Below are 25,268 nucleotides of genomic sequence, written 5' to 3' on the forward strand. Positions count from 1 at the left end.
TAAAAAATTCCATAATTCCATAAATGACTTAGAAACAGTTGTTTTTACGTCATAAGTGTTCAATTGTGACATGGATTCTAAAGAAATTTTACATTAGAAAACTTCTATCAATACCTAAAAGCTTTGATCTCATCATGAATTGCAAGAGTGAAATTTCCTGAAACAAGTCAACCAAGTTTCTACTTCATTCAGTATTTCACATACTTTTGAAAGGCATGGAAGTCATGAAAGTGATTTCCATTACGATACTAAGACAGTATTAAATAACGGCATATGAGACTGAATGTGGTTGGAAAATCTGAAGGAAATGCTTCATGTGACATTAACACGTCTCCATTTGCAACCACATCACAAGAGAGGCACAAAATTAAATTCTTCGTTTTCAGTAGTGAATGAATTAACCACAAATGTGAAGTAGTTCTACTGTTTCTCTACTGTAATTGTATGCTGATGAGATTTCATCTTGGATTTCATCGATTGTTTTTTTCAAGGAAACTCGGTATTTTTAGGATCAAACAGAAATAATAGATAGGTGGAAAATCTGAAATTCAGGAATTATTCAATAATGATTCTTGACGCTTTGTAAATTACCTTTTCAGTGAGCTTTTCAGTTCATACATTTGGTGATATCTTGGGTGATATTAAAAATTCTCAGTGAAATTGTTATTTCCTTCGACTACATTCCTGAGCAGTTTTTTCTTCATTTTTGCATTCCCGTACATCCATTCCATTAAAAAGTGGGAGTGTTTGTTGTCACAAAGTTTATTCAAGGATGAATTCCACTACGCTTTGGGAGAGAGCGTAAAGAATTTATGTATATTATGGAAACACTGCAAATACTGAAATTATTTTTAAAATGATTCAGATGAACAGATTCTTTACTTCATTACACGAATGACACGATGGTTAGTTAAAACATAATGAGATATAAAACAGAATTATTTATAGAGCAAAACATGGTGAAAATGATTTTATATATGGTGGTATTGTGCTGTATACAGCAGACAATATATAAATTTCGAGTGTAAAGTTAAACTTCCAACCATCCGTAAATTCCAAAATGAGATTAGCAAAAGAGACAAATAAGATGCGTATTGGCCCTGAGGCAAGGTCTGTGAGTTGAGAAAGGCTTTCATCGACTTATCTTACCAACATCGAATAATCTCGTGTATCGAAAGATGAACAACACAACTCTTCTCGAAAATACGACGAGTTCAGTGCTGGAACAGGAGGCCGAGGCTGTCCGTCATCCACTGTACATCGTCCTCCCTGTGACTCTAATCTATTCCATCATCTTCCTGACTGGAGTTCTGGGCAACGTCATCACATGCATAGTGATCTCAAACCATAAGTCTATGCATACCGCAACAAATTACTATCTCTTCAGTCTGGCCATATCTGATTTGCTGCTTCTGATATCAGGTAAATGAGCTTAAATCTCATGACAACATAATCAGCATAAAGCATGTCAATTGCCCTCATGAGAATTCCAAGTATTATAGCTGATCGTGCAATATTGGTTGAAAGTGGTTGACTAAATATTGATTGTCATTTGTGTAATGCAAATGAGTTAATTAATACCAAACCAAATGATTTTATGCGGATCTATGAATGCATGTCACATCATTGCAGTGATGACATAATGACTTTTATTAAATTCATAAGAATGTTAGCGCATTGACCGCACTATAAACACTGAAATTATCTATTGATTTATATACCTAAATGTCTAAAATCATAATCAAAATATCCCTGAAAGGTGGAACCACAGCAATTCCATTAATCTAAAATTCCGTATTTTACAAATAGAATTATTGAAAATTATGAGTAAAAATGCGTGATTGAAAATTGAAGGCCTGTATTATTTCTGATTGCGGAAAAAATATCAATCAATAAATTCCAATCATTCTTCAGAGTTTTTCATTGAGTTTCATAGAAGCCTTTCAATGAGAACCTTGGAAGATCTCTTTAAGACTTCTGCGAGGAAGTGTGGGTATTCAGTTACTCAAAGAAATGGAAGTTTGAATTGAAACTTTTCCGTTTCAATACCTATTGAACGCTTTCATAATTTTTCATCGTGATCTTATTTTATTTTCAGGTCTTCCTCAAGAGATGTACAACACATGGTATACATGGAGTAATCCGTATCCATTTAATAAAACCATGTGCATACTCCAGGGATTCGCCGCTGAGACATCCGCCAACGCTACTGTCCTCACGATTACAGCCTTCACAGTGGAAAGGTAGGAGAATTAGAACGCATTTACGGGATGTTTTTAATTGCATTTTTGCTCTACGACGAGAATCTGCTATGAATTACGAACGAGGCGCCTAGAGTAATAAGGAAACAGCTTTAATTGGAAATTTTTCTCACCCTGGGTATCGGCTTGTTGCGGGAAAACTTTTCCACGAAATTAAACAAAATGTACATGGGAAAGATGCCGAAAACGTGTGGCGAAATTCAATCAGAGATGAATTACCATTTTTTTCCAGATACATGGCCATTTGTCACCCATTCCTGTCGCACACCATGTCGAAGCTCTCCCGAGCAATTAAGTTCATCTTGGCAATTTGGGTGCTTTCCATGTGCATGGCCATGCCACAGGTAATATATTGGTTTTTTTCTCTTGAGTCTTCGTTCGGCTTTAGCACAAAATAATTATCTGCATGAAATAATTGAACTCAATTTCTTGTTTACTCGTAATGCAATTATAAAAAATACATGCCTTAAAATTTGCCTGAATTTAAAGTGTGATTCAAATGCGGACCTGAATTTTCTTCAGTTTTCAATTTTGCTATCCATGTTCTTGAATTTACTTATGTTTGAATTCATATAGCTTTGAACATTGAGTCTCTCTATTGTCAATATATCATACTTTTGAGATTCTTCTAAAGATTTTATACTTTCTCCTTGACTCATTTCCAATATCTATTGCTCTTTCGATGTCAATTTATAAGAAGTGCATAGCAATTCTTGAAGTACGTATAACTTACTTGCATGATTAGAATTATTTTACATATGAAAATTGATTACCGAATATTTAGTAAGTTATCGTGTCGTGTGCCAGCATCGCAGTAAACTTTGTGATAAATTCTGGCCATGAATAATTTTCCCTTGTTTTCATTTAAAGTGCAAACTATGAGTAAACAAAGTTTCGTATAGTTTTACACGAAACATGTTTAATTAACAAATTACGCTCTTAATAAAATCAATTAAAACAAATATTTAGCCATATTTCAGAAATAAATTTCAATTGGAATAAAATTATGCATTGTTTTTCTTAAAGTTTTGTAATTAACAATAATTGCGTAAACACCACAAAAGTTTTATTCTAAGTGACATTATTTTATTTTGTGAATTTTCGAACAGATTTGGAACTTAGGCTTAACAAAGGAACAATATTGTATGCCGAAGGAGGAATCTTCCAAACACATTTTCCTCATTTCCACCGTGCTTGTTTTTGCCTTTCCAATGGTCGTCATAACCGTGCTGTATGTGCTGATAGGATTACAATTGAGGAAGTCTAAAGTTGTGACAAGAGGTACAGTTGCTGGCAGCAGTGTGAGATTGAAGGTAAAGGTAATTGAATGTTCATTATTTAATGAGTCAACTTCCATGTGAAACTAATACACTTCCCTGTCAATAAACTGCATAAGGCGAGTAAATGAGTCCTGTTTGAATCATTGTGGAGGCTTTTGAAAATGTTGCAAAGTAGGTCAGATACCAAACCAGAACCATTCTCGAGTGGGATGCTTTTTGCGAAAATACTTGAACAAATTGATCAACTGTCGAGTAGGATAAAGTAGCGTATATTTTGGTTGGGGTAGTATAATTAGTCCGGGGAATCGAATGGTAACATTTAGTGAAATGATTTTCCATAACATCCCCTGCAAATGCTTAGTGAGGTGTAATGAGTTACTCTAGCGACAACCGCATTAGCAAATTAATTTGATACGTGGCAACTATGGCAAATAACTGGGTGATGTGTTTACGAATTACTGTGGTTGTTTACACCCCAAATATAAAATTGCAGAGCAGCACATTCAAGCGGAGAGCGCAACAAACAATCATTACGACTGTTGATCACCAGCACTCTCCACTCACGATGAAGTCGCTCCAAACGCAGCCAAACATGATGCCGTACCAATTTCCTGAGGCAACAGATGGACTCGGTGGCAACGGAAATCTTCCTGACCTAAACTCGCACAAGAATCCCACGAATGGGGCGGTGGACGAGGAGGGCAGGAAGAACTTCTCAACCCGCTCGCAGAATTACGCTTCCAGGCATGTGGTGAATATGCTAGGTGAGTGCATAATGTTTTATCCCACAAGTCTATTGAACTCCGGTGGGTGTTTATCGGCAAATCCACAAGACTAGACCACTTCTGTGTGTCGCAATTGAAATTGACGCACTGCGAATTGCCGCTTACTCACACCCTTTGTCATAGACTTACCTCGCTTTCTCTTTTCAATGAATACATGAATGATCAATAAAGCGTTTTGTGAAAATTGAGACGCAAAACATGTATAAATCTCATTTGAATATTGAACACTTCGTCAATTGCCACAGAAATGCTTTTCTACGGCAATATGCATATATATTGTTCTCCTGGGTGACGCTAAATTAAATTTTTCAGCTGTTGAAATTGATTGAATTGTTTGCGAGGTTATTTAATTTAATTTAATTTTCACGCTTGTCATCACATTAATTAAAAGTAGTTGATAAGAGGATTGTCCAAATCGAAATGGTTTTATATAATTTAGCGCTGATTGCGGTAATCGCTGAACTCAATTTTCTATGTATATGTCTATTATTGGGCTATTAAAATTTAACCACAATATCCGTGACTGTTTCGGCATTCATAGTCTTTGATCTTAAACAGAATTTAATAGCAAGTAAATGCTTGATGTTTGATTTATACGGTCAAAGCGATTAGGATTTTTGCAAATTGATTAACTTTTTCAATTATGGGGTTTCCAAGGAAAACGGATTCAACAATTTAATATTTTTAAAGCATTATTCTGTTTTCTCCAGCACAGTCATCGCACATTTCACACCTCATATCAGATTGTCTGACTTTCAGTATTATCCTATGAGGATTACCCACATTTCACATTACTTGAAGCGGGTGAAATGCTTTATATCTTTGCATACTCATAAAACAATCCTCCGCAGAAGTCTGTCAGTCAATTTGACATTTTAAAGCGCACACAATCTTGTCTTCTTCAATAGGTATTCAAAAAGTGTTCAACTAAATCTTTGGAAGAAAATTTTCAATTCATAAAAATGGAAAATTTTACTATCTATCCATGAAAATCAAGTAAATTATCCATTCAATTATTTTGTGAATAAAATATGTATAAATATTTGCTAAGATCTTGCTATTCCTTGATTTTCCGCTCGAGTTTCCGTCTAAATTGCGAAATCTCCCACCCTTTCTTTGAAATAGCAATAAATTTGGTACAACATATTGGTGCCTATCAAGTAAAAATCACAAGCGAAATTTGTGGGGTTGAAAATGTAGGGCAATCCCTTAATTGAAGCCTCAAAGTCAATGTTGAAGTTGAATTCAGTATCTGAAAATGCATGACGATAATCACATCGATATAAAAGAATGAGTCTAATGAATTAAAATATATTTTTAGTCTTGTGTTTCTCGTCTGAATTGCGACTCTTATTCACTGCCATGTTTGCTGATAAGGGTTTCTAACTCAAATATATTTTTCTCTATGGTTTATTTTTTCCTCGAAATTCATTATTTTACAGCCAAGAGAAATCTTTTACTCGGAATAACGCCGCACAGAGAAATTCTATTGTCTTGCTCTCTTTGTATATAACTGATATTTTCTGAAGAACTCTTTTACAACTCAACCATACACAAAGTGTGATAAAAATCATTTCGCACGTAAATGATTTTATTTGGCTAATATTGTGTGACAGAATACTTGAAATAGAAAAATGTTGTTTGTACGCTGGAAGTATAGACACAGACAAAAGACTTTATGGGGTGTGTTGACAATGATTAAACTTTTACTGTATATACTGTTTGATGAGGAAATAATCTTAAGAGGGTCGAATGGGAAGCCTTAGATCACAAACCGAAAGAAGTTTTCTCTGATAGAACTATAATCTAACAGAAATTGTTCAAGAATTACTCAGAAGACTCTCATATTACTCTGAATAAAGCTCTTCCATCCTGAGTCGGAAATCGTGAAGCACATCTTAGATTATATTCCTCTGTGATTATGCGCTAGGAATTAACCGTGGCACAATTTTTAGGACAAAGTTATGAAAGTAGGAAGGTGTGTCCTAATTTGGGAGACCAGATTATATGCCTGGAATGGTACCATAGAGATAAAAAGACATCTTCAAAAGCTATTGACATTATTACAAACTGGTGATGTAAATAAAGATTGATGTGAAATTTCGTGGCAAATTTCAAAATGCTATTTACTGTGCCTTTTTGCCTTCCTTCATAAGCATATTTTCCTCACAGGCTGACGAATCAAGATGGAAAGGCCTGAGTGCCCATTCAAATATTTGTGTAATGAGACCACCATTGAAAAGGGACAATTTCGGTTTCTTCTTTAAGATTAAGGTACGAAACATGTGTATATTCATTCAAGAGCTCTCATTGAAAACCAATTTTAATAGGTTGGTTTCTTGGCGAGAAGCTTCTCGACATGGCTTTTAACTTTATATTTTAACATGCTAATTAAAAATTGCCTATCTAATTTACATATATAATGCATTGTTTCCGTGCGCGTCCCTTAATATTGCTAGTAGGTAGATTTCTTTATAAATAATGTATTACACGTCTCTTTTGTTTCACAAGAATACTTTGCTGATGGCACAGTGTTCAAGACAAATAGGTCAAAATTGAATTTAGCGCTTTTAAAGGTTATCACAAAGAAAGACATTCTTTTCCTGAGAGATGTTTGAACGGCATGGTAAATATTTATTTTATCATTTCCGTGAAAAGCTAATCTCCTGCGAATTGGTGGGTCTTCTGCACTGGATTGATATTTTGCTAAGGCATCAATCGAGTGCAAATTCCAAGAAGAATCCGGAAAAGTTTACCTGTGAGTGCCTTCATTATTTTAAAATTGCGTCATTCATCAAAGTGTTTTGATTCATGAGAGTTACTTTAGCCTGAATCCCTCGTGATTCTTCCGTGAATTTCTACGACGTTACAGTGAATGTTTTTTTCCTCAGCTTGTAAATTTCTGATTTCAAATACGATGAGGAGGCAGAAAATGTTCTTTTTCAGTTTCTTAATTATACTTTTCAATGGAAAAGTTTTAACGTATGCGCAATTTGGAATGGGAGAAATCTCTCTGTTCTTTTGACAAAGATCCTTGAACTAGGGGCGGTGAAAAATACGTGGGTTGTCAAATATTCACGCTGCCAATGAAAGGAAGATACATATGTACATAACGATCACGTGTTTGAAATGTTTGGGAAATTTGTTGACTTTTAACTACAATATTCACTTTGATTTACGGTGTGATGTCTGCATATTTCAGTGGCCGTTGTCGTGGCATTCTTCATATGCTGGGCTCCTCAGCATTCCCAGCGTCTCTTCTCTACCTACGCTCAGGAGAACAACAATGAGCAAGTATACATAACTATCTATCAAACAATGACTTACACGTCTGGCATCCTGTACTACCTATCAACGTGTATCAATCCATTTCTCTACAGTATAATGAGTTATAAATTTCGGGAGGCCTTCAAGGTATTTATTGAACCCATTTTCACCAATGTAAAATAAATATAACATTTTTATGTAGCCATTTCGAAGGGAATTTACACAATATTTCGATAGGCACTTCTCGACTTTAATCGATTTTTTGCGATGCCATAGACGAAATAGATGACTTTTTCGTAGCGCCAAATTTAGAAAATCGTATAATAGAGATGACAAAAAGCATAATAGGAAAATCGGGGAATTCAGAACACGTCTCGTGGGAAAATGGAATACATAGAGTAAACTGACCTTTACCCACAAACGCAATAATCTTAATCTTTCCCCACCAACCCTGAATGACTTTAGTTCCTCCAACACTCCTTACAAAATGAACGAGACTCTGATAACACGAGCGGTATTGCGTTCTTCTCGATCGGAAATATCAAAGGGTATTCACGTGTAGTTGCGAGAATCTATCCATCACTTGTTAGTGTCCATGCAACAATCTTACACCCTTTCTACCTCTTGAAATTCTAACTCTTATTTCCTTTGATGTGCAGAATAGTTCATATGAGTTATGCGCCAAATGTAGTGAGGCAATATTTCATGCAAAATTGGAAGTTTGAAAAGTTGAACATGATAACATAAATTTGCAGTTGGAGTGTCATATGTACATTTGCAATTTTAGTGACTAAAAATCCGTTTCAATCAATTTTCACAGTTACAGTGCATTTTAAAGTGAATTTAGTAAACTCAACTTGAAAAATTCCACCAAATACATTCATTGGGAAAAAACCATCCTTTCAGTGATGGAAAGCAATCACACGAGGGCGCATTTAGCTTTATATAATATATACATTGCAATAGTTGAGATTGACCGCATGCCCACATCAAATCAGTGTAGGTTTTGTGCAAACATTAACACATTTAAATGCCACTCTGTGGGACAGACCAAAGGGCAAAAGTGCCCTATCTCAATGACCGTGAATGAGACGTTAATTAAGAGAGAGCATCTGAATAGAAGTGCCAATTATTTCTTTCCGCGGCTTTCCAAATCTGCCCCATAATATATTTTTAGATGCCGCAGTCGCATGTACATTCTTTCGCTTCGGGGTGGCGAAGAGGTCAGAGTGGAGCGTGTGAGATCCTTTCCTTCGTTCTGGTGGGATTAGAGAGGTTGGGGTAAAAGACAGATACAGAGGAAATTGCCGAAAGAATGGAGGCAAGAATGGAGGGTAGAGTATTTGGTGAAATTCAATGGAGATGAGGTTACTTATTGCCAAAACAATGTGATTTGAGACTCAATTTCATGAGTTTCGCCTCTGGGGATGTTCTCAATTTTACAGATAATGCAAGAAATTGTACGCATGGTATTTATTTACCGACTTGTATTAATAATGTTGATTAAGGTGAACTTCTCTTCTCACGTACCTCACCCTCTGCTCTCTCTCTCTCTTTCTATCTCTTTCTCGGTGTTCAGGAGACCATCGCCTTCTCCCTCCATCGACGCTCAACACGTCCCGGGCGCCAAGGTAGGTTTTATCGAACTGTTTCGCAGCGTTCTCACTCAAACAATTCTCATTCGGCGAACACTTGCTCGTCAATCTGTTCCACACAAATCACACCATACGCGCTTCGGCGTCCGGAAGCAGATTTTGGCCGACTGCCCGCGAACGCCCAACGTCCCCTGGTCGTGTCCTTCAGACGCTTCGCTAGGCCGCGTCCGGGTGATCATGATTTATCCAATGTGCCCATTAGCGAGAAGTCCAGTGACGATCCGACCTCCTCCACGGCCAGCGCTGAGCCCATCCTCAAAAGCCAGTGCTGTGGCATAGCCAAAATGGGCAACTCAGCCATCTCCATAAAGCCCATCCCGGAGAGCTTTCTGCCGCGTCGAATGGACATGGGGCACCGGTGGAGTGAGGACGAGTCGATATTCCCCACCCAGCCCACACATCTCACGCGCAGTGATGAGAACTTGCCCCAATTTGTACATGAAGCCATCAGGGAGAACATGTACACGCCAGGCCAGAGACATTTAAGTCAAACTGTCGGCATGCAACAATCCATATTCCACACGGTGCAGGAGAAGGCTCAACAATTTGTATCGCGTCACGTGTACATCGACTTCAATGGCAAGAAGAGCTGTAGGTCACCCTATGATAGCCCGGAGATGTCCAACAGCTCGAAGCAGCTCGAGGAGAACCTGCAGAAGATCCTGGAGGAAGTTGTTCTGCATCCGATCAAGCATGCAAAACCCCGCCGACGAGTCACGGATTTTATCCGGCTGAATGGGGGCAAAAGCAGTATTTGCTGTCTCAGCAGCGCCAAAGAGCCCAATTCCACGGGCAGTAGTGTGAACAGCGTATTCGAGGGCGAGCAGAGACGCATGGCCAAGAGCAAGAGTCTGCCAACGTTCGCTACTTTGAATGTCGCCACAAGTAGCGAAAGCTCACAGCGGAGCTTTTACCATCCACCGGATATATTCGCCTAGAGACGCCCTCTGCTCACCAACACAGAACTTTCGGAGTGAGGCGTCTCCACTGAGGGCTGTCCTCAGCAGAGCAGTGTTGTTAAATTACCCCCGTTTTAGACTTTTTATGACGTGTTCGCGTAAACAAATTGGAAACACGTGTAGATAGGTATTGTGTCTGCTAGGATAGATTTTGTAAATGAATTTAAATCGTATTAATGTTAATATGAATGGTAATTTTGTCGTGATGTTATTGTGATAATTAATTTGACTACAACGATTGGATGAACCAAAATTCATACAGTTTTTTAAGATGTTCTAAATGTGATATACATATAATCACTATCAGTTCCAAGTGTATTAGAGAAGTTGGAGCACAATAATTTTCTATTAGAAAATGAAATTTTCTAAACTTTATTATGATGTAATTTAACAACACTGTGCTTAGTGAAAGCTCACCTGGCGCCTCCACGGCAATGTATTGCATCATCGTGGCTATTATCACCTAATTGTTGAATGTGTGATTGATATAACCTGTGAAGAAATGATTTAGTGTGATTACTGAAATGCTTACCGTATCATAAATCCACAATCTGTATAAATCCCCATCAAAGTGATTAAACCGAATGTCGCTCCCAATATTCTGTTTACTTTGCAGTTTAAGTGCATCACTTTTCTTATTTCAACCGTCCACTGTGTATTTTCAGATGACTGCAAATCAACATATCAATTATGTTCGTTGGCAAATCATTCAGACGGTTTTGTTTGTTCAAATCACAGGCGAAGACGTTTGGAGAGTGTATAGATAAACATCACGAAAGATGAGCGTTTAAGTATTTTTGGCACAATTATTGCAGTTCAGAAATATACGGATTTCTTGTAAATTATCTTTTATTGAACACACATTTCTGGTCATCCAAGCAACAATTTCTCAATGAAGTTCTCTTCTAAGTGTGAATCTCAATTTAACATCAATCGAGAATATTTACTATGACAAGAGCAGTCAATATTTGAATTTTTATTTATTTTTTATTTATATACTGTGTTCATACTTGGCGTGAAGATTTCTGTAGATACAATTTTATGTAATACATAAATATATAAGCTTAGAGGCTTATCAATCTCTAACTGAAGTATTCTGATGTCAACGTATTTTTCCTAGAAATTCGATACCAATTTTTGTTGATTTGTTTGGTAAATTGAGTAGCTTAACAAAATTCACAACAATGGTTATAAAATACGGTTTTTATTAAAATCATATAATATAATCAAAATAACATCACGAAGTAAAATATTTGTAGTATCATAGATAAAAATTCCCTTGAAAATTCCTTATTTTTCACTTTTATGAATTCGAAATGATATGTTGGAGTAGCAGGAGACAACTTCCGAGTAACGGATAGAATATTTCTAGAATGTGTAGGAAAACATGATTTTTGTTGGGATCTACTGCATAGGACAAGTGTTCACAGAAAACAAGCATGCACAAATCACAAAGCTTTGAACCACAACTTGTAGAATGCAGAATTCTTTGTCAACAATTTTAGATATAAATCGCAAATTTCAAAATTAAATTAGAATCTCTTAGAGAAGTGAAGAAAAGTTTTTCATAAAAATTCTTTGCAATAAATATTATTATATTATGCATAAAGCACTCACCCTTATATGTTGGCAAAAAGCAGACCACTTGAAAGTGTGCAGAGCAGTCAACAATTTTCAATGAATGATTTTCAGTGAATTTTCTATATTATTTTCGTACTTGTCACATATTAGACAAAGGGAATTTTGATTCTATGAAAAAGGGAGGAAACAATTCTCAAAGTATTTCATTTTATGGTGAAGAATTTACAACATCCTACATGAAGAATGAGAGAAACTGAAAGAAACATTGTTCCATAAAAAATGCTACACACCTTTTCAGCTTTTGATATTAAAAAAAAATTGTCTATCACTTTTATTTCTGAGATGAAGAAGAATGGATGAATTCGGGAAAATGAACTAAATTTCTTGCTGAATTCACTCGATATATTTTGTAAATTTAAATTCATAGAAATGTTGATGGAACTTAGAAGGTTTCCGCGATTTTCTCTTTCACTACTTTCCTTGCATTATACCTTTACATAACTTTTTCAATATATGACTGATATGGATTCATATGGAATTTTCGTTTCATCCAATGCTATTTTCCAGTTCCATTCTACGCAATACAGATATACATATATCATACATATATACATTTATCGTCGCCCTGAAATCTGTTGTTCCTCTGGTGAATCTCATCTGCTGAATGAACTGATGATTATGCCTTGGCAAATAAATTCAGCCGCAATATAAATAATTACTAGTGAAAGAAAGTAATAGGAGCTTCCCTGGGGTGGCCTTGCTTGTGTGTCCCATTAAACTTCAGAGAATGGGATGTTTTGTTTGTCCAGTGATAAGGTGTGTGCGGCGGAGACGGACAATGAAAGGAAATTGACAAACTCCAGCCGTGTCTCACATCAATCTTCACACAGTTGGGAATTGGGAGGTTTTTCTGATAAATTGAGGAATTCAGCTCCTGGCATCATGTTAACGTTTCCCCCAGAATCCTCGTCTACACACAATTGAGGGACAAATTCCCGCGACACCCCCACATTTGACAGATCATCCGGCTGGAGAATGCTTTAATATCGGCCAAATGAGACCAAATTCTATACCTCCTCTCCAAATTTACCCTCACCGACCCTCCCATTACGCGGGCAATCTTCTCGGAAATCAGACGTTCTCAGCCTCGAAATTATGCGTCTAATTTAAAATAATTGAAAAGGAGCTCGAGTTCACAGTTTCCAGTGTAAGATTTGAGAAGATTTTCCGCACTTTCGCAAGACCCAAACACACTGAATTCATCTACATAAGGATATGGGGAAAAATCCCAACGGTTTTATGACCCCTGATTTTTATTTTCTCGCTTTATCGACAATTTAGGTTTCGCTCTTGATGACTGTATTTATGTTAGATGTCTAATGAAATATATCTGCCTATCAAGCGCTACTGACTTATAAAATTCACACTCTTCCTATATAATCACTATAGTCTTTTGATTATATATGATAGTCACACTCTGGCACATCTTAAGTAAACAATGATTAAATTTCCTCCTCCACAAAGCGAAAGAGTAATATAAAATGCCTTTTTCAGTGCGGAAACCTGACTGGAATTTACTTTTTATCATGGTAACAGAGTAGATGAAAGAATAATCAAATTGGTACTTACAAAGTCTTAATTTTTCGAATCCTTGTGCTGTTCAGGAAATATTAAAACGCACCAGTATTACATAAATGGGGGTATATTCAGCTACTATAGAACCTTTTCTTAACATTTATAGCTATTTCAATATTATTATTATGTAATTTGCACAACATCATCAATGGTAATTGTAACACTCGGTTGCAAGAATGCCAACAGAAGGAGAGTCTAATACGAAAAAATTATCACATTGTCGTTTGAATTGAATACACAGTGCAATAATCACATCAATTAATATCTCTGAGCTCAGTGCCACGCTATGTTGGCACTCAACTCCATTTCTCATCTCTTCTCACGTAGCTTCAGTTGCTTCATGTACGCATCGAGTTCCGTCTCCAGGAACTGCACATCTGTGACTTTTGCGGAATCTTCTTTTGAAGATAGTTGAGTATTGTCTGCATACTTCAGGCAATTCCCTTCACCATTCTGCGTGGCTTCATCTTGCCAATCACTTTTGCAACTTAGCATATCCCACGAATCCTTTGAGTTTTCGTGGTAAAAGTGGTATATGTGACTACATTTGACTGCCGAGAAATCCGCCCCACAGTGGCGACAAATATTGTCCTGTGTTGAGAAAAGCACTTCATCCCTGTCGAGATCATCGTCGTTGAGTGTGGTCTCCCGAACATGACAGTTCTGATGGACGCGACCGTGCGACTGTCCATTTGGTGACGTGCGTGGATAAATGTTGACCACTGTTTTGTGATACAGCGGCAGCTGTGGTGCTTTCTTGCCGTGCGATGAGTACTCCTCGCCTGCGGACTCCTTGAGGATGTCCATACCAATAGGGTACAAGTATGCATCTGCTTCGCCATCGTCCACAATTCCAGCCATGCTGTTCTGGTGGCTATTTACAGAATAGCCTCTGGACATAGTCACCGAATCGATGGATTGCTTTTGAGTAGAGGAAGAGTAGACACTCTCATCTCTGATTGAGTTCCCTTCAATGGATAACAATAAAGATTTTTTTTACAGAAGGTTATTCGTCATGGAGACCATCTCTTTTGCCATGGGTATGCCAAAGATTGAGTAACACATTTGAAAGAATTGGGCATTTGGCAGGGCCAAAAGTTTCTGACATGAGAACAGAGCAAAGGAAGAATATAATGCTTAAGAAAATTTCTCTCAAAGTCTAAGTGGTTTCGGATATTGATCAAAGTCAATTTGGAGAAATTGGTGGAACAAGCAGTAATGGTTTAGTGAGTTCACTTGATTTTTGTTTAACACTAGGACAGCCATAACGATTAAATATCCAACCTTTTAGAAACTTAATATTTTATTTATATATAGATATATTTCTATGATTCATTCAATAAAAATGCAAACCTACGTTTCAATCTTTAAAAATCATGCATTTTTATAAAACGGAACTCTGTTCTAGGCTAACGTAAATCTTCATTTTGCATCACAAATTAATGAAAAAAAAATAATTTCCTGTCAGAATCAATAATTACCTATTTTGCTACAAAATTAATTAAATGGTGAAGTATTCCAATATAAAGTATTTTTCAGAGTAAGAGAAAAATGTATACATCATAAATAGGAAGTGGAAAATTCAAAAAAATAGTGGAATGAGAAATTAAATGGCCAGAAAACGGATGAAAGGATTTGTCAAAATGTCATTCTCAGTTATACCAGTATTAAATATAACATTAAAGCATTCCTGCCATAAATTCAATCTTCAAACTCTCACCCCGTCCATTAAAAGTTTAAAAGGAGCAGAGCGATGGAAGCTTCCCTGATCATATGTTATGCCTTCGGGCTAACACGCACATTCTCGTTACTTCTTTCGCGAATCGACGCGAACAGAGGAATTCAAGTGATATAATAATAATTTAATGGGGTGAGAGTATAGGTATAAACTCAAGTATTGCAGGTAAAACGAGTGAAATATTTCCGACATGAAGCATCTTGGTGAGAGGATGAAGCATAAATAGACGCCCAATTGAGCATGAAACTGTGATAAGTGCGGTAAATGTCAGGTTATTATGTGATTACTCAATCTGTGGGCATGAGCTGGGAACGACATGTGGAAGCAACAAGGAAAGCAAGGTGGGATTATCTCACCGGAATATTCTGAAGACTCTTGAGCTCCGAAACGTCTTCGCTGATTCCGCGACAGTATTCTGTAGGCGCGCTTCGCATGGTGCCGTTGCCGCCGAAAGTGGCAGCATTTCGCCAGAGTCTCCTGAACAAAACAGACTAAAATTGAATTAAGGTATATTCGTCATGCAGGAACTTGCCTACAATCAAACTCAATCAACTCAGCAATTAAGGGAAAAGATTTAATTAAGAAGTATGGGTGCTTTTGGCACGCGAAATATGCTCGAAAAACTTTTCACTCCAAAACTTGTACACCATGCGTTGTGATTTATTATGCATTGTATGTGGAGAAGCATTATGCGAAGCACAATATGTGGCAAACTCACTAATTTAGGAAGCTCATTTTATATTTCTTACGCATTATTTTCTATTGTTTATGCCTGCTTTGAATATGGGTGGCAGCAGGGTGGTTTTCACATAAATGAGGGCTTACCTTAAATGCCTCCCGGAATTTGTTGCTCATGATGTTGTAAAGCAAGGGATTAATGCAAGTTGATAAATAGTAGAGAACTCCGGAAATGTACGTCATTATCACATAAATTTTAAGCATGAAGGGATCCAGCGATTGTTCAGGTCCTGTGCCGTAAATGGCCACGAGGCGCTGAGCATGAAATGGGGCCCAGCATATAAAAAATGCCACCACAACAGCCACTGAAAGGAGAAAAAATACATTTTGCGTATATTTCATCGACAGTATAACATGTGTATCTTGCGTGGTGCTAAAAATTCCTGAGGTGCTATAGGTAAGGAGAGCAATAAATATCCGGAAATTCATCCCCAAGTACAATAAGTGCCTAAGGCCAGAACGAGACGTGGAGAGGGCTTCTTCTAGTCAGGTGAACATGCTCATATAATTCAATTTGCGGAATTTGATAAAATATCTGTCAATAAATATTACTGCTTAAACACAACTTATAAATCATGGCTTCCGCCAAGGAGTCAGAAACTTAGGCGAATTTTGCCAAAAGAAACTTTTTGCCGCTGAGAGAAATCAAAAACAAGAATTTTCGGAAAAGATACATCACTTTATGAATTCGGGAAAGAGTCTGTCATTTACCTGACAAACTGTGTGCATGACTTGAATTAATTAGATCAAATTATCCTTTTGAACATTTTCAACTACAATTGTGGTTTTGATATTGAATTTCAACTGCGAACTAGTTTTCAGTGACATATGTAATTAACTTTCTTTCCCGTAAGCTGTATGCGACAACATATTTGAAGAAGATTGAAATTAAGGTATGTTATTTGCTCTCTTGCAATATTGAATATGTGTTTTCGTTTGTATGCTTCATTCGTATGATTGTACATAATGTATATTGACGTACAGCTATGTATGTAATTTATGGTTATCTTCTTTAGCGAGGTAATATCGAATTCAACGAATAGAAGGAATTTATACCAAAAAGATTTTTCCTCTCAAATATGACATGCTCGACATCTGTGAATCAATGATTATGTATCAAACAAAGTAAAGCAACGTCATCATCTGTCATAAAGGGAAAATAGGACTGAACACGAAAAATGCGGTGAATGAGATTCCAAGAATTCAAACTTTATATAAATTTAACACAGATTTAATACCATAGATGATATGCATATGTGAATCAATATTATCAGTTCTTTTTTATTAACCTACGAAATGTTTGTATGAAATAATGAAACTATTAAGCCATATTAATCCAAAGTTCACTGTGTTAAATATTACTTCAATTTATTTAATTATTGTATAGCTTTTCCAGTTTTCCTCTAATTATTTTATCATTTGAAAATAAGCCCTTCCAAATGAACAAAAAAGTGATGACAAAATATGTATTTGTTATGAAAATTAACCGCTTTGTGCAAAATTTGTTCATGTAATTCTACACAGTTGCTGTCAAATTAATTTGACAATAATTTCATATGTATTTTTCAGGGTATTATTATGAACAACCCGAAAGCTTACATAATTGGCAGAAAAATGTGGGCACTGTGATTCTGTTTTTGTTAATTAGTCATTTGTTCTCTGTTTATTTCATTTTATGGCCTTAATTTGAGAATCACAACGAATCTCTGTGAACACAATACGGAACTACATACATATTCATATCAAATGTGTCACGCAAAGGTAATTTCAACTTGAGATTAACTGGAGGGATGATTTCATGGAACAGGTGGATATTAACTTAAGTCGAATCTTTCACTTTTGCTCCATGTCGTCATATACATATGACATCGGATCGAGATAAAGTGTATGTTTAATCTGTGAGTGGGAATGTGATAATTTTGCGCTGACAGTGACCGAGAATTTCTTCGCCTCTCCCGTGCTCATGATCCACTTGTGGAGGAGCCTTTCTATGTCAGGGACAAATTTGTGTATATAACACTCTATGTACACAGTATCTCTGTCTTTAATGTTACTGGAGTATCTAGGACCCCTCAAAACTCATTCGGGGAAGACACTTCAAAAGCAATCTTAATTTTTTATGCCTGTTAGGCATCTGTAGATTACCTCCCGAATTTCTTTTAATACAATCTTCGTCATTTATGGAGGAATTATATTTTTCATTCGGAATTTTATTATTGAGTTTAAAAATTACCCTTAGTCAATGGATAATTTCAAAGATAAATTTGAAGGAATGCGCATTTCTTCTCAAACACTCAATACATGCCTATATAAATATGTAAATTACTCATGCAATATATGTACATATGGTGCAAGTTGGATTGTTTTATTAAAAATTTGTTACAGAGGAAAAAGTTTATTGAATAAGTCTATCCACTTGATATACTTAAAGACTGAGTTTTCCCTGAGTTTACAAGACTTTGATCAAAATATGTACATACATGAGTTCGTCATGAAGCCTTTTAAAATCCTAAAAGAAGAAATACTTTTGAAAGATTTCACTGTTAATTCATTTGTATGACTTTTTCTCTTCTGTCTTATGTACTTGGTATAGTGGTAATATTATGAATATTTCAAAAATTTGCTTACCAAGCATTTTAAGGACCCGTTTAGTGCCCAAATGAGTTTGCTGTCGACAAGAGTTTATATGTCCTCGTCTATTCCAAGTGGATCCACCATCTCTCTTCATCATGCTGGATGTCCGTAATTTGAGGCCGATGAGCACATAAAGCACAGTGATAAGAGTCATTGGTGCGAAGAAGAACAGGAAGGTGGAGAGCTCGAATGAGTGTTTTATAATTATTCGCTTGACTACGCACTGATCGATGCCCAGGTGATTAAGAATTCCAAATTGGAGGGCCTGTGGAATGGCGAGGGCGAGCGATAGAATCCAAATGAAGACAATCAGACGAACCGCACGGGAGAGCTTTGACATGGTATGGGAGAGAAAGGGGTGGCAAATGGCCACATAGCGCTCGACTGTGAATGCTGTGATGGTGAGAACGGTGGCATTGGCGGAGGTTTCAGCTGCCAGTCCTCGAAGAACGCAGAACGTCTCGCCAAAGACGTAGGGGTACTTCGACCAGATGTAGTACATCTCCTGTGGCACACCAGAGATCAGTAGAAGGAAGTCTGAAATGGCCAGACTGAAAAGGTAGTAGTTCGTGGCCGTGTGCATAGCCTTGTTCCGTGCTATCACGATGCACGTGCTCACATTCCCAATGACGCCACTCACGAAGATCAACAGGTAGATTACCGTGATTGGCAATACTATATACAGTGGATCTCTCTTTGGGCCGAAAATATCTGTGAGATTGTAGTCTGTGTAGTATTCCGTTTCGTTGTCACTGTCATAGGCACTCCCTTCGTCGGTAGTGAGATTCCTCACTGCCAACGAAATCGTGATGTTTCCGTTGATTATATTTTCACTGAACAATATATGCAAAGTATTCTCATCCATCTTGATCAGTAACTGTTCTGCAAATATTGGAAGTCACTTCCGCAACACTGAATCTATTACATCACCACATGAGTCGCATGAACAATCTCATGCTAATTGTGTCGTTGATGGTTTGTTAAAATGTTTTAATTGAAACACTTCATAAGTACATAAATACCACTTGTGAGTGTTGGGATAATAGGGTTATATCGTTGTGAGCTGAACACTGAAACAATATAAAAAAAAACTCAAGATCATTCGGAGTCATCAAAAAATATATATTCAACAGATGTGTAGTTTTCTCCTCTTTTTCAATCTACGTGGAAACTGTCAATATATTTTTTAGCGGGAAATCAAAAAATCCAAAGTTTTATGTACATACATATAATACATACTCGTCTACTCCATGTTTCATGCAAATCTATTATATTCTGTAACTCTGCAAAGGATTCTAAATTAATTGCCACAGCTATTTGCTTGTATGATATTCCCGTCCTGGCTATGCTATTAATATATTATCAAGTATTGTACCATCTGTGGTGTATCTATATTTCTACGGAAATTAGCCATGATCATGCACAACTTTTCGAAAGGATTATTATCATTGCGACTTGAGTGATGTTTTAAAAAGCTGCTCATGGTAAATATCATTTTCAAAGCAACTATTCATTATGCTAAATTTGAACATTTTACTTTTCATGTTACATTACCAGGAAAATTTAATGAGCGACCTGAATAGTGTAATACTTGAAGTACTATTTTCTTCTAATTTACATTCTCGCAAATGTATATTATGGTCGCATGATTTCTTTGATGAAAAACAAATTGGTTTCATAGACTCTCGACTCTGTGTATTATACATATGAAGTTTCACAGTAACTCTTCAGCAAAATTAAATTATGCTAATGAGTGTCACAAACTAAACATTTATTATACTTAAACCATAGCCCAAAAGTAATACTTCAACAAACTGTGTGACTTTTATTTCAGTCAGGCGAGAAAGTGGCAATTAATGGAAGCGGTATTTCACAAGTAGTAATAACATTAATTGATTTTTAGCGTTTGCTTACAACATCTAATGCTCGATGGTTGAGCTTTTCCCGCTGAATCATTTTGAATATTTTTTTATACACTATACATGTTTCTTTTACATATGTAGATATGTTCTCGTATTAGCACAAATCCTCAATTAGCTACACACTTGAACTTCACTCTATGTAAACATGTCTCAGGATTTTATATTTAGCAAGTAGGAAGTTTGTTCTTATCGTGATCTTCTGAAATCCACAACTACACACGCCGCGGTATACAGAATAACATGAAAGTAAACTGCTAGAAGCTTAATTGTCTTTAAACTGATTTATGAAATTAATATATGACAAATTTCAGTGGGGCGAGTTATTCAATTTAACCACTTTACCATATTAGTTGGGAAAAATTTGTTCCTCATGAAATACACTGAGATTTTGGGTTTTGTGTTGTAGAAACATGGGAATGTTAAATAATAAATAAGCTTAGCTTCTGTAGTTGAAATTTTGAATAATGCGTGCATGAAAAGTTATTCTCTAGAATTACCATCATTTAAATAAGAGAGCTATTGAAAATCCAAAATAGATGTAATGCATATCCGCAGGTATACCAGGAAAAAGAATTAATGAAAAAGTAGCACTCAATACATTACAGAAAAATACGGATTATTTTATAGAATGCATAACGTGGAATTCCTGATGATTTACGTCATTACGTTTCAGGAATATGTGCGTTCAATTGTAGTACATAAATATAAGAGAATTAATCATATAATTACCGTTGTAAGAAGACAAATATAAAATTCTTGGAATATGAGAGATAATGAATTAAATCACCCAGTAAAGTCTCATCCATTAAACTTTAACTTCTACACCAAAAGTAAAAAAAAATTATTCTTGATCAAATTGTAATACAAGAAAGTGAATTTTTAAAAAGCTTACAAAATAAGTTCAATAAATAATTTACTTGTAGTGTTATATGATTCAGACTCTTAACATGAATTCTTTTGTGCAAACATAATAACACACTTTTAACATAAATACACTGAGTACAATGTTTTGACACTTTAATTTTATCACCTTTCACTATGTATTATAAACAATCCCGAAGAATATATTAAATACCTATACAATTTTTAGAACACCTTTATGAGTAATATGGAAAAATTTCTTGAAACCGTTCAAACATCTTAACAGTTCACAATGACTTCTCTATGAAAATTCATTGCACTGTCACAGCCTCCTAATGCGAAATTTATCACTGAAACCGATGCTTTGTATTCAAAGAATTTCCATCAGCTGTGGTCCAATGCCATGAGAGAGGCGCTTTTCCTGTTCGTCCGCACTGGATGGCGTCGCGGAAGATACTGACTTCGCTGTTACATACAGCTCCGCTGTTTCCCTCAATCAGACGCTCGAGTTTTCTCTCGACCGAATGGATGACTGTATGTTCCTCGTGCTATGTGGGAGTGAAAGCTCAAGCTGCGAAGAATACCAGGCTGGAAACATGTTGGTTTCATAAAATACTTGGATATGAATTAAAAAATTACACATTCTTCAGTGAGCTCTGTAACATTTGATAAATGATATTACATTATACCACATCGCAATACCACAATTTGAGTAGTATATATACATTTAGACGTGAATTAATTTCGTAGCAGGTGATAAAAGATCAAAAAGGAACCATAAACAACAAAATATCGTCTCGTTGATATTTAATAAACCAAACTAGAAAGTGAATTTTGAACTGATTTCACTTTAGAAGTCCCTAAACATCTCATAGACATCGAATAGAGAAGAAAATCTTCTCAAAAACCCATGACTGCTGTGGGACAGCCATAAAAGTGGAAAAGTTGAAAACTTGAAAGTTTAAAAGTCAAAAAAATCGAAAAGAACTTTATGCCCTTTACAAGCACAATTTGTGCCAAGTGTGTTCTGTAATATTCCATGGCGAGAAAGCGTCAATTCGGTGGCCACATGATATATAACACATTACATAATACAGTATATGTGTGAAAACTTACACAGTAAACTTTTTCGAAACATTTTCCACATTTACTTTACTTTTAATGAAGAAATTGAGAAGGTAGTGAAGCCAACTAACAGAAAAGTAGAGTTTGCTAATGGCTAAGGAGGTATTCAATTACTGAGTCAACATCGATGTAAAGATAATTTGAATTCTCTTTAAACATTTCCAATAGCTGTAGTAGATCACTTTCAGTTGTGGTCCCTTTTTTAAGCATGCAGTAGAAAAAGCTGTAATCAGATTTCTCTACATTCCAAAAAAGAACTCTCACATGTGTAAAGATGGAGCTTTAAATAATTCATTATAGGATATAATTAAGTAGAGAATATTGAATCACTTATCAAATATATTTGTTTGTTTGAGTGTTGCTTCATCTCGCCTTTTCCTCTCTGAAAAGTAAGAATTCAATTAACTCGATATCTATCTCTGGAAAATTTTATCAGCGCTGTGCGAAGATATTAAAATTGTCAAAAATTGAGATTGTACGCTTCAAATATTTGTTCATGTCAGGAGGGTAACGAAGATTGGAAATACTTGAGGGGTGTCTTTCAACGTTGCCAATTAGTTTTTTAATGTTTAGCTCACAGTTTGCATGCGGAATGTTGTACTTTGAAGTCAATCATCTTGTAAAAAGGATCGTAATGTTCAGTGAAATAGCTGGAAATAAAATATTCCGCCATATATAGCATCTTTATCTTGGCTTGGCCTTTATTTGTTATGAAAGGATAAGTGCTCCTTTCAAAAGTTAAGGAAACATTTTATGTTATTTTTACTCACTCTTCGTCTGACATTCTTTTACCATTACGTCCCCAACTTTCAGCAGTTTTGCCAGAAATGAAGTATGCGGTCAGAAAAGTGTGTGGTTTCAATTTTCTTTTATCCTCAACCCCTAAACATGTGACCACCACCAATGCGTGCTCTTCATCTGGTTGAGCATTGTTATGAGGTCGTCTGAATGAAATATTATGTGATGATCGGCTTTATATTGACATCCCAGAACTTATGACAAAAGAAAGCATCAAGGCATGAAAAATCTCGCTATTGGAAAATGTATGGACATAGAAGATTCTTATGACCTGATGCAATATTTATGCTATGAAAATGATACTGTCCCGCTCCTCCCATCAAATTCCGATGGGGCAAATTTCATGATATGTCTATAGGATATTACATTATGCGTTCAGCACAACATAATATTGTCAAACACTTCTCATAAAGTTTCCTTTTCGTCGGCACGTGTAGGAATTTTATCACAATTTATATATTGCTGTTAGATATGACTTTATACGTGTCCATCGATGCACATCTCTTCTTCGTTCCAACAATGGTGAGTCGACCGCAGTCCTTTTTCTAATTTTCTCTCAGTTTCTATGAGAATTTTTTCGAATCTCAGTAATTTATATATATTGTTTCATTGGAACTGAAATCAGATAAAAAAGGAATTTCAGCGAAGTAATAGAACTTTTCTCTGAAGATGCTAAAAATAAATCAAAATCTCATGTTATTGATTAGACTTGAATTTATAGGCTTGACAGCCAAAGAGCAGACGCTTTAAAATTGAACTTACTTTACTGTATTGCACAAGGTATTGCATATTCAGAACAAGATTTTGATCGTGAGCCTTCACATAGAATATATGTGTTACAAAGTCTATAAGAATTACATATCTATCATAAAATATTACGCAAGCGTAAATACTAAGAATTTTTCTTGCATCACTGGGATATTTAATAAAAAGCATAATAGCATCTAATTGAAACGAGATATGTGTAATTTATATATTTTGAATTCATTGATAACATAAATTTACAAGGAAATATGCTAATTTCTCTCTTGAATGAAATAAAGGATTTGATGTTAATGACAAGGAAATTATGTCTCAAATGTCGCCATAGAAAGGTATGAGATTTAATTTATGTTCATCAATCAATATTGAAGGACTCTTTTTATACATAATTAGGCTATTTTTGGCATAATTTTTTTTTCACTTCCACAAACAAATGATTGCCAGTAAATTTCAAAACAAATTTCCTACGTGTGATTTGAGAAACGTGTGTTCACTTAGATTTAACATTTTTTGTCACAATATCCGCCTCTAAATCCACTCAGTGTTGAACTTTTTGTATTTCCACACGATACGATAAAACAAATATTCATATTTCAACGGTTGAGAAATGCTAAGACTGTTTATTTGATAAATTTTTGCTGCGCAAAGCGCCTCGATTTTCAAGAACAAACATTCATAAAATACGTGAAGCTATTTATATTCAAGTGGGACCTGAAATAAAAATATTGTGGCAGAATTCTTCAAACTTGGGATCAATCAATATCTTGAATGACTGGCCAGCGTTGATTTGATGTAGAATATACTTGATAGCAGTGTATTTGCCATTTCAATTTAATTTCCTACAAAAATGCAACCGAAATTGAAATGTCCTAATTAAAGACAATTGTTGGTTTATATATCTTTGTTGCTTTATCGAACCTTAAAGATTTCATGAATCCAAAATCTAAAGCATGAGTTAGCAAAAGTGATAATACTTTGTAATGGGAAGTGTCATCATAATATATCATTTATGCTGTACTCTCCTAATGTTAAATTGTGTTGAAAATTAAATGCTTATTTTACATTTTCTTTGAATAGAAAGATACCACTGAATTCTAGATGACTCTGTTGCGCCGGAATAAATATTCTTGTTATTGTTTGATCAACATTTGGAAGGTCCTTCCACACATTGAGTATATTTCGGGAAAGTGATAATATGCATACATACATATGTCAGTGAAACTCGGATATCTAAGAATCGCAGATTTTTTCACTTGTACTGTGAGAA

The 25,268-nt window shown here is 35.7% G+C and overlaps 2 protein-coding genes across 2 annotated transcripts; one reads left to right on the top strand and one right to left on the bottom strand.

Moving 5' to 3' along the window:
• The first annotated feature begins 790 nt into the window (after nt 1-790).
• On the top strand, nt 791-10,984 carry LOC132263845 (pyrokinin-1 receptor-like). The gene is made up of 8 exons (XM_059763843.1): nt 791-1,422; nt 2,099-2,243; nt 2,494-2,605; nt 3,371-3,574; nt 4,035-4,305; nt 7,529-7,740; nt 9,173-9,224; nt 10,873-10,984. Exons 1-8 carry the CDS (start codon nt 1,179-1,181, stop codon nt 10,968-10,970), a joined length of 1,338 nt encoding a protein of 445 aa, XP_059619826.1. The 5' UTR covers nt 791-1,178; the 3' UTR covers nt 10,971-10,984.
• A 2,506-nt stretch (nt 10,985-13,490) lies between these two features.
• On the bottom strand, nt 13,491-20,517 carry LOC132264848 (pyrokinin-1 receptor). The gene is given in 6 exon segments (XM_059765179.1): nt 13,491-14,391; nt 15,518-15,638; nt 15,987-16,204; nt 18,528-19,415; nt 19,556-19,603; nt 20,448-20,517. Coding segments are annotated over 6 exon segments (2,004 nt in total). The 3' UTR covers nt 13,491-13,732.
• Nucleotides 20,518-25,268: the final 4,751 nt, after the last annotated feature.

This window comes from Phlebotomus argentipes, unplaced genomic scaffold, assembly GCF_947086385.1.
Source record: "Phlebotomus argentipes unplaced genomic scaffold, Phlebotomus argentipes genome assembly contig_2, whole genome shotgun sequence".
NCBI classification, from domain to species: domain Eukaryota; kingdom Metazoa; phylum Arthropoda; class Insecta; order Diptera; family Psychodidae; genus Phlebotomus; species Phlebotomus argentipes.

Excerpts from the sequence above, each read along its gene's own strand:
- LOC132263845 (XM_059763843.1), top strand. The coding sequence starts at position 1,179 with ATGAACAACACAACTCTTCTCGAAAATACGACGAGTTCAGTGCTGGAA. Across the intron at positions 1,423-2,098 it reads TTTGCTGCTTCTGATATCAG|GTCTTCCTCAAGAGATGTAC; the intron begins GTAAATGAGCTT and ends TTTTATTTTCAG. Across the intron at positions 7,741-9,172 it reads AATTTCGGGAGGCCTTCAAG|GAGACCATCGCCTTCTCCCT; the intron begins GTATTTATTGAA and ends CTCGGTGTTCAG.